The 10,071-nt window shown below is 40.1% G+C and overlaps 1 protein-coding gene, 1 pseudogene and 1 gene segment (V, D, J or C); 2 read left to right on the forward strand and 1 right to left on the reverse strand.

Annotated features, from left to right (window-relative positions):
* LOC131999383 (MOB kinase activator 1A-like) overlaps nt 1-1,635 on the reverse strand; it is a 4,203-nt pseudogene extending 2,568 nt beyond the window's left edge.
* Nucleotides 1,636-1,638: 3 nt separating this feature from the next.
* LOC131999384 (T cell receptor alpha variable 9-2-like) lies at nt 1,639-2,177 on the forward strand. The segment is given in 2 exon segments: nt 1,639-1,720; nt 1,843-2,177. Coding segments are annotated over 2 exon segments (381 nt in total).
* A 5,253-nt stretch (nt 2,178-7,430) lies between these two features.
* Nucleotides 7,431-9,420, forward strand: LOC131999385 (uncharacterized). Its single transcript, XM_059372132.1, has 4 exons — nt 7,431-7,561; nt 7,747-8,100; nt 8,235-8,332; nt 9,241-9,420. Exons 1-4 carry the CDS (start codon nt 7,510-7,512, stop codon nt 9,418-9,420), a joined length of 684 nt encoding a protein of 227 aa, XP_059228115.1. The 5' UTR covers nt 7,431-7,509.
* The last annotated feature ends 651 nt before the right edge of the window (nt 9,421-10,071 follow it).

Below are 10,071 nucleotides of genomic sequence, written 5' to 3' on the forward strand. Positions count from 1 at the left end.
AGTGTGTAAACCTGGCAATTCACAGACCTGTACCCCTGGGGATAAAAATATATGTTTATAAAAAATAAAAAAATTAAAAAAAAAAGATTTGTATTTATTTGACACAGAAAGATACAGCGAGAAAGGGAGATAAGCAGGGGAGAGGAAGAGGGAGAAGCAGGCTTCTGAGCAGGGACCCTGATGTGGGGCTTGATCCCAAGACCATAGGATCATGACCCCAGCAGAAGGCAGAGGCGCAACGACAGAGCCACCCACGTGCCCCGTCCCAGCATATCTGGAGAGACATTTGTAGTGGCTTGTCTAAAATTGCTTTCTAGCATAATTTTGAGGCAGGTTCTGACAATGTGATTTGGAAGGTGAAGGGGAAGGGAACGGATACATGAATGGAAAGTGTCCAGGCCTGAATTTCTTACTTCACTATATATATGGGAAACTGTTCCCATGTTGGCTCTGGACTCTGATATTCCTCCACCTGAATGTGTGGTGAATCACCTCCAGGAAACAGCTGAGCTAAGCTTCCTAATGTGTTTAGGGTATACGATTACAGGGCCTTACAGAAGATGTGTCCCTTTCCTGAACTTTTAACTGATCATCCTGATTTCTTACCTATTGAGAAAAATTATTTGATTAATGTTTGGCAACAAAAAGTGTCAGATGGATGATAATAGAAAGCATCCTTGAAGTTAAGCCTGTTAAGAAGATAGGATTAGTATTTGTTGCTGAATTCATGTACACTAGTTACCTTATATTGGAGTCAATAAAACTGTGAGAACATAAGACTATCAAATCATTCTATAGGGATTTGATGACTCCATGTGTGAGTTTATTCTGTCTGAAATTCCTATTTTTCACTTTTTAATTATTCTAAAAATCAGGAATATTTGACTATTAGATAGTGTGACTTCTGAAAATTTTTTTTCCACTTTTTTTTTAACTTAATTTTTTTTATTTTTTATAAACATATATTTTTATCCCCAGGGGTTTAATAATTTTTATTAAAATAGTATTTATTGCAATTGCTAATAGTTTAGGAATAAGTAAATATGGCATTTCAAATAAATGCTATTTGTTCATTATATTTGTTTAATTTAAAAATATTTATTGAGTACTTAAAAAATGAGTCACTGTTCTAAATATTGCATAAAGTGCCAAAATCACAGAATCAGTCACCAATGACTTGACTTCCTATTACTTTCTCTGTATTCAACTCCAGCTCCTTTTCTGGCAGTCAGTAGGAGGCCAGCCCACATGGACACATGAGAATATAAAGTACTGTAGTAAAATGCTTCTGAAGATTGTTACCCTCCCAGCTACAGAAATGCCCTGAGGTACTGTGTTAAAGAACTTCCATATCAGACCTGATATGGAAATAAGAGAACAAAACAGACCTGAGAACAAAACAGACCTGAGAAGACAGGATTGCTGATATTCAGACATCCCAAGGCCACCTGAAGACTGACATGTGCCTCATGAGGTCAGGGATGAAACAAATGGCTGACTTGGGGAGGATTCTGGCTAACATGCACGCATTTTATTCCCTGTCCACCAGGGGGGTGCAGCTTCCTACTGCAGTCACATTTCCTGTATGGAATGTGGGTTTCTACTGATCATTTCTGTCACTCCAACCTTCTTCATAGTAAGAATGAAGAACATTATTTAGGTGATGCTACAGAGATGAGGTTTTCTCCAGGCTTCATGACTGTGGTACTCTTAATGCTTGGTAAGTACCATTCCTCTTAAAATTTGGATTCTTTCTTCCATGGTGTCAGCAAAACCTTTAACTATTATTTATCCATGAGTTTTATGCCCAAGGTGACACAGATTTCCTTTCTCTTTCCTCAGGACAAACCCACGGAGCCTCAGTGACTCAGATGGAAGGCCAAGTGACCCTCTTAGAAGAGGCTTCTCTGACTATGAACTGCACTTATTCAATATCAGGGTCCCTTACTCTTTTCTGGTATGTCCAGTATCCCAGTGAAGGTCTACAGCTCCACCTGAAAGCCTTGAGGGACAAGGAGAAGAAAAGCAACAAAGGATTTGAAGCCACCTTCCACAGCAAATCGAAAGCCTTCCACTTGGAGAAAAGCGCAGTGCAAGCCTCAGATTTAGCTGTGTACTACTCTGCCCTGAGTGACACAGTGATGGGGACTACAGGGGGACCTGAGCACAACCTCTGAGTAGAACAGGGCCCTAGAAGCTGAGTGTCTTTGACTGATGCAGTCTGGTTCCAGCACAATCTGTTGTTTGTTTGTCAGTGTCTGGTTGGTAAAAAATCATACAAATGACTAGAGCATAGGAACCAGCAGTAACATTCCCCAACCCCAAGTGTTCCTTTGTGACATTAAAAACAGTTCAATGCCAAGAGTTCCTCGACCAGGGTGTAACTAATTTCAAGGTAGAATTACACAACAATGAAGTGGTCTTGGAGTGTCCACTAGGTTAGGTGTCTGACTCTTGATCCGCTCAGGTTATGATCTCAGGTTTGTTTGATCGAGCCCCAACATCAGACTCCCTGAATGCTGGGTTGGAATTCTGCTTCTCTCTATTTCTCCCTGTCCTTCTGCACCCCCCCAACTGACTCTCTCTCTCTCTCTTTCTCTCCAAAATAAATAAGTCTTTAAAATAAACAAACAGTTATGGCTGAATTGGTCTCTTGTTCATCTTTGTGGTGAAATCCAGGCTGAGAAGTTGTTCAGGCCACCCTTGTGTGTGTTGCTGTGTCTATGACACTTCTAGATACACACAGTGTCCCTGAGAAAGTGGCCTCTGCCAAATACCTTCCTGACTGAGTATAAGCAGGAGAGGTGGTGGGAGAGCTTTAGTGCAGAGCAGAGTTTATTACAGAAAGAATGGAACAGAAGAAAGGAGGAGGAGCACATGTACCTGGGCAAGGAAAAGAGAGGCCATCCACCTCTTCCATGGTTTCTTTTCTAGTAAATCAGGTGGTAGACACAGACTGATATTAAATATAAGGGTTGGGGAAAGAAACAGAATGGAGGAAGAGGTTCATGTTTTGGCCAGATAAATAGCTCAGTTCGCTTTCTGACAGTAAGAACTCAAGTGAGATCATTCTCAGCGCCTAGGAAATATGGTGAGAGAAAATGCTCTTGCACTGATGTTTCCTAACAAGACAGATTGATAGGTGATACAGGGGGAAAATCCTGTAGATTTCTCTAACTCCTGTTTTGCAATGTCTTACAGAGAGCCACAAATCAGGGAACTGGAGAATGCAAAGGAGTCAGCAAAGTAGTGCAAAAAGTAATAGAGACCACAATATGGACCCTTAACTCTATGGTCAACTAATCTTTGACAAAGCAGGAAAGAATATCCAATGGAAAAAGGACAGTCTTCTCAATCAATGGTGCTGGGAAAACTGGACAGTCACGTGCAGAAGAATGAACCTGGCCCACTCTGTTACACCATACACAAAGATAAACTCAAAATGGATAAGAGACCTACATGTGAGGCAGAATCCATCAAAATCCTAGAGGAGAACATCGGCAGAGTAACTTCTTCAACATTGGTCACAGCATCTTCTTTCAAGATAAGTCTCTAAAGGTAAGGGAAACAAAAGCAAAAATGAACTTTGGGACTTCATCAAGACAAAAAGCTTCTTCACAGCAAAGGAAACAGTCAACAAAAGTAAGAGGCAAAAAAAAAAAAAAAAAAAAAAAAAAAGAAGAAGTAAGAGGCAACCCACGGAATGGGAGAAGATATTTGCAAATGACATTTCAGGTAAAGGGCTGGTAGTCAAGTTCTATAAAACACTTTTCAAACTCAACATCCAAAACATAATAATCCAGTCAAAAAAATGAGCAGAAGTAATAACAGACATTTCTCCCAGAAGACATACAAATGGCTAACAGACACGTGAAAAAATGGTCAATATCACCAACCATCATTGAAATACCAATCAAAACCACAGTGAGACACCATCTTACATCAGTCAGAATGGCAAAAATTAATAAGATGGGAAAGAACAAGTGTTGGTGATGATGTGGAGAACAGGAAACCCTCTTACACTGTTGGGAACACAAGCTGGTACAGCCACTCTGGAAAATAGTTTAGAGGTTCCTCAAGACATTAAAAATAGAGCTAACCTACAACCTAGCAATTGCACTACTAGATTTTTATCCTAAAAACAAAGGTGTAGTGAAATAAGGGGCACAGGCACCCCAATGTTTATAGCAGTTATGTCTACAGTAGCCAAACTGTGGAAGGAGGTTAGATGTCCTTCCACAGATGAATGGATAAAGAAGATACGGTTCCTATATATAATGGAATACTATTCAGCCATCAGAAAAGATGAATACCTATCATTTGCACTGATATGGAAGGGATTATTTGCACTGATATGGAAGGGATTATGCTAAGTGAAATAAGTCAAGCTGAGAAAGACAATTATCATATGGTTTCACTTGTATGTGGAACATATGGAATAGCCTGGAGGACCACAGGGGAAAGGAGGGAAAATTGGATGGGAAGAAATCAGAAGGGCAGATAAACCGTGAGAGACTCTGGACTCAGGGAAACAAACCAAGGGTTACAGAACGGAGGGGTGGGACAGCTAGGTGATGGGTATTAAGGAGGTCATGTGTTGTGATGAGCACTGGGTGTTAATAAAACTAATGAATCCTTGAACAGCACATCAAAAACTAATGATGTACTATATGTTGGCTAATTGAATATAAGAAAAAACATAATAGAATAAAGCAATGTTTGTATTGTACTGCATCACTTTGCCAATATGGTTGCATTCTTCTTTGTTTTTTAAGTATTTTTAATGACTTACTTATTTTAGGAGGACTTACAGAAAGGTATACCCAAAATGTTTATTGTGTTATAAGAAAGTCTAAATAGAATACCGTCTATTTCCTAGTGAAATCTAGTAAAACACCTTGAAACATCATCTCCAAATTATCAAGATGAGGAACGACTTAGCGTAGTAAGTGACAAAGGGTCAGAACTGGGGTTGTCCATTCCCCATCATCTCATCCCTCCCACCCCCTTCCTCTCCAGCAACCCTCAGTTTGTTTCCTGGGATTAAGATTCCCTTATGGTTTGTCTCCCTCTCTGATTTCATCTTATTTCATTTGTTCTCTCCCTTTCCCTATGATACTGTCTTGTTTCTCAAATTCCTGATATCAGTGTGAACATATGATATTTGTCTTTCTCTGATTACCTATTTCACTCAGCATGATACCCTCAGTTCCATTCATGTCATTGCAAATGGCAAGATTTCATTTCTTTTGATGGCATATACCACATCTTCTTTATCCATTCATCTGTTGATGTACATCTTAGTCTCTTCCCACAGTTTGGCTATTATGGACATTGCTCCTGTAACCATTGGGATGCATGTGCCCATTCGGATCCCTACATTTGTACCTTTAGGGTAAATACACAGTAGTACAGTTGCTGGGTCATAGGGTAGCTCTATTTTCAACATTTTGAGGAACCTCCTTACTGACTTCCAGAGTCTTGCATTCCCACCAGCAATGTAGGAGGGTTTCCCTTTCTCTGCATCCTCACCAACATCTGTCGTTTCCTAACTGGTTAATTTTAGCCATTCTCACTGGTATGAGGTGGTATCTCACTTCACTCACAGTTTTTATTTAAATTACAGTTAGTTAATATACAGTGTTATATTATTGTCAGGTGTACAATATAGTGATTCAATACTTCCACAGAACACCCAGTGCTCATCAGGACTAGAGCACTGCTTCATCCCCTCAGCTTTGAACCCATACTCCAACCCTCTCCCTTCTGATAACCATCACTTTGATCTCTCTAATTAAGAGTCTGTTTCTTGATTTATCTCTCTCTGTCTTATTTTTTCTCCTTTGCTTGTTTGGTTTGTTTCTCAAATTATGTATGAGTAACATTACATAGTATTGTTCTTTCTCTGACTGACTTATTTCCCTCAGCATTGTACTCCCTAGCTCCATCCATGTCATTGCAAATAGAAATATTTCACTCTTTTTTATGGGCTGAATAATATTCCATTATACTTTTATATATTCTAAACAACTAGTAAATCACCCCACTGTAACTAAAAGCTCAAAAAATATTTATATTTTTTGACTAAGGTAAAGAAATTAAATAAGTAGCACATGATGAGACTTAGTAAATTATTTCCTGATACTAATTTCCATGCAATTCCATTTTAAAAGTAGGATGTAGTTCACTTGTAATCCCCATTCAGTCTAAGCAGTTTTCTTCCTTTCTGACCATCTGCTTTTCCTTCATCAGGAAGCCTGGAATGAATGGGGCTGGGATCTGAGGTGTTCTTGCCAACCTTGTCAGTACCCTAGGGGGCACTCTAGACCTTAAAAGAAACAGAGACTCTCTGAGGGTCCAACCTTGAACAGTTAAAGAGAGAACAGAAATCATGCAAGCCAGTCCAATTTTAAATAGCAAAGGTAGTGAAGATAGGAGACAGAGTTTGTGTAAAATTCACGTCAGGTTTTCAGTTCTGCCATTTCATGTCAACTTCAGACTTCTAGAGGCCATGTCTCTAGAAATCCGTCATACAGATAATTCCTCATAGGTACCAGAATAGGATTATTTCTAGGTATTGTGAGCCTGGAAACTCAACAGAAAAATCCCATTACCTGTTGTCAATTGTTATGAATAAAATCTCCCAACTTACTGGTCTTGGAACTATCTCAATATCCCAGATATACTACCTTTTCATCTATCTCTGCTGAAAGTAGAGAACAAGAATGAAGAGAAGAAGAGGAGAGGAAACAATAAGGAACACAAAGAGAAGGAAAGGGAGAGAACAACATTGACTTTGAACAGCAGCAAGTGGCCCAGTCAGACTCAGCTGTGTGGATGTGCAGGGTCCATGAATTTCACAGGAGAGGTGGAGATGTGAAAGTTATCTGAGAGAGGACAGTATCCTACATCCTATTTTTCACCAAGAAAATTATGGTTGGAATAATTTTCTATGCAGATAGTGACTGTCTGTTTCATTTCTAGAGCTCTCTTAATTTCAAGAAGGTGTATTTACTTCTCAATACACAATACATGCTATCAGATACTTTTCCCTTATCCATATTTTTATATAATTGAATTCTCACATTGTCTGTCAGACTGTGTGACTAGGGAAATGGTGTCACTCTTCCTTAGGATTCTTTGAAGTTCTAGGTAACCCCCTAGGCACTGACTCTTCTAGAAATATCATTCACCTTTACTCACACACTAACTAACAAATCTATTACTTAAAGTATTTTAAGAAAAAAAAAACAACCATTTATCCTCTTATATTAGAAGTATTGTCCCTACCTCCCTGCACTGTTGAGCAGCACAGTTTTGGAGACATAAGCATGCCCTGTCCTGGGCCACTGTGGGTGGAGTCTGGAGTTCTGTGAATGACAGGGCTGAGGTGTGATTGGTGCTCGGTGGTTCTGTTGAAAGGGATTGACTGTAAGACACAGTTTCTCTGAATCCAAGACTCTACACTCTGCAGCAAGCCAAAGTACCTCATCACGTAGACAAGGAATCATGAGGAAACATGAGGAAGCTCTCCTGGGGCTCCTGTGCATCCAGGTTTGCTGTGAGTGGGGACGTTCCTCATGGGTACTCAGGTGGAGTCCACAGCCCACAGCCCACAGTGGTGGGGGAACTCCAAGAGGGTCCTACAACCTCAGTGGTGTGTCTTAGCATATTTTGCAAGTTTGGAAACTGCATCAGTGACCTCCTAGTGACATCACTTGTGTTTGTTTTTCTCTTTCCACACAGGGGTGAGAGGGATGACTGTGGAGCAAAGCCCTTCAGCCCTGAGCCACCAGGAGGGAGCCAGCTTTACTCTCCAGTGCAATTTTTCCCAAACTGCGGGCAGTGTGCAGTGGTTCCGACAGCACCCTGGGGGCGGCGGTCTCACCAGGCTGTTTTACATTGCTTCAGGGATGCAGCAGAGTGGAAGGTTAAACTGCACAGTGAATACTAGGGAACGGTCCAGCACCCTCCACATCAGGACCTCCCAACTGGAAGACTCAGCCACCTACCTGTGTGCAGCCCAGGCACAGTGCTCCCTGGTGATCTGCAGCCTGCACCCAAACTGCGCTGCACCTGCAGCCCCTGCCCTTCCCCATGGCTGGCATTTGCCCCACAGCAGACTTTGCACATGTTCAGACTTTCAGATTTACCTTAGGGCATGTTTTTCCTCCTAAAATTAGACCCATCAGGGCTGTCCTTTCATTTGCTTTTCTTGCCCTTCTTCTTTCCAGAAAGCCCTTTGCAGGTAAAAATTTCTTCGAAGGAGCTACTGGATCAAGTGACAGAGATGCTCCTATCTAGTGCCCTGAAAAAACAGATCTTCTGGCAGGTAAAATAAAATGTATATGTATATTACTCAAATGAAAAAGGCTTGACAAAATAATGCTTTAATTATGCTTTAATTTATAATTATTATTAGTGCTTTAACATTTATTGCTATGCTATCACTATCTTAAAACTAATATTAGTTTTATTGTTGTACCTGTATTTTAAAAGTGAGTTCTACAAATGGGGGAACAAGTGCTGAACAGAGAGATATGTAGGGTAGCAGAACACAGGCAGGAACACATGCAGGCTCAGGTTCTGGGTCACAGCAGGCTGTGTGTGAGCTGAGCACTTGGCCGGACCACCTGTGCTGTTTGTGCCTGCTTTGGACTAGCTGTGGTTTTTACATGCAACAAAGGGTGTAGTTAATATTGTCAGGAAATTACTACAAAATGAAAGTTTATACCTGGACATTTCAATAAAACAATCTGGCTGTTTCTTACAGAACTATGGCTTTCCTGAGTATTTTCACTGACAGGGTTGAAAACTCTTGTCAAAACACAAGTCTCTTCACAGGTGTTTTATAGCTGTTCATATATAATTACCAAAGCTTGGAAGTATCAGCATGTCCTTCAACAGATAAATGAATAAATAAATGGTGTTCCATACAAGCAATGGAATATGATTTGGTGCTAAAACGATCAGAGCTATGAAGTCATGCAGAGATAGGAGAATCTTACATGCATTTTACCAAGTGAAAATAGCCTATCTGAAAAGGCAATGTTGTGTATGATTTGATCCTATGACTTTCTGGAAAAGGCAAAACTATGGAGGGAGTAAAAGATTGTGGTTGCCAAGGATTGAGGGGAAAAGCAGGGATGAATAACACGGAAAATACTTAGTGTAGTGAGCGTACTCTCTCCAATACTATACTGGTGGACACATGTCTTATACAATTGTTTACACTCACAGAATGTACAACAACAAGAAGGAACCCTAAATAAACTGTGGGCTTTGGGTGATATGGTGTGGCAGTGTAGGCTCATCCATTCTGAAAAGGCCAGGGGGAGGTTGACAATGGGAGAAGCTATACCTGTGTGGGGACAAGAGGTACATTGGAAGCCTCAGTACATCTGCCTCATTTTTCTTTGAACCTGGTTGAGATGGTTAAAAAGAAGAAAGTCTTTAAAACATTAAAATCAGACACATGAAACTAAAGTGTATGAAGAGTTAGAGTATTTTACATATATGATTCCCCTAGAAATATTACCTAATGATATCTTTTCCCTCCTTTTTGCAAAAAGATCCCAAGTTTTCATTTTGAAATGTTCTCAAAAATTGTACATGCATCCCTGACTGGAAATTCTGAACCTGTAAATTAAAATTTCAAGGATAAACCCAAAATCCAGAAAACAATTAGGCTGTTTTAGAGAGAGTGCTCCTTGCTTTCCATATTAGTAAGCGCATCCACCTCCTCTAGGGTGTCTCAATAGAGGAGTTTCTTTTATTCATATAATATGTAATTGTATGAAATAAAAATATTTAGGAAATATGTCTTCAAAAGAGCATCCTGTTTGCCTATGGTTGAACCATGGTACCCCTGGGTCTCACTGCTTGTGAAAGAATTTCAGTCAGTGAATAAAGTCTCATTTTTTTCCAGTGTCAATATGAATTTATTTTCTCCTTGATATATTATTGATGTCATAGGAGAAATGAAAACCTGATAGAATCTCATCCTGTGTCTCTGTTTCTGAAGAGGCTTCAGCCATTGGTTAGGACCAACCTCAGAACCACTAGATCACA

The sequence above is a fragment of the Mustela nigripes genome, chromosome 13 (genome assembly GCF_022355385.1).
Source record: "Mustela nigripes isolate SB6536 chromosome 13, MUSNIG.SB6536, whole genome shotgun sequence".
Lineage (NCBI taxonomy): Eukaryota > Metazoa > Chordata > Mammalia > Carnivora > Mustelidae > Mustela > Mustela nigripes.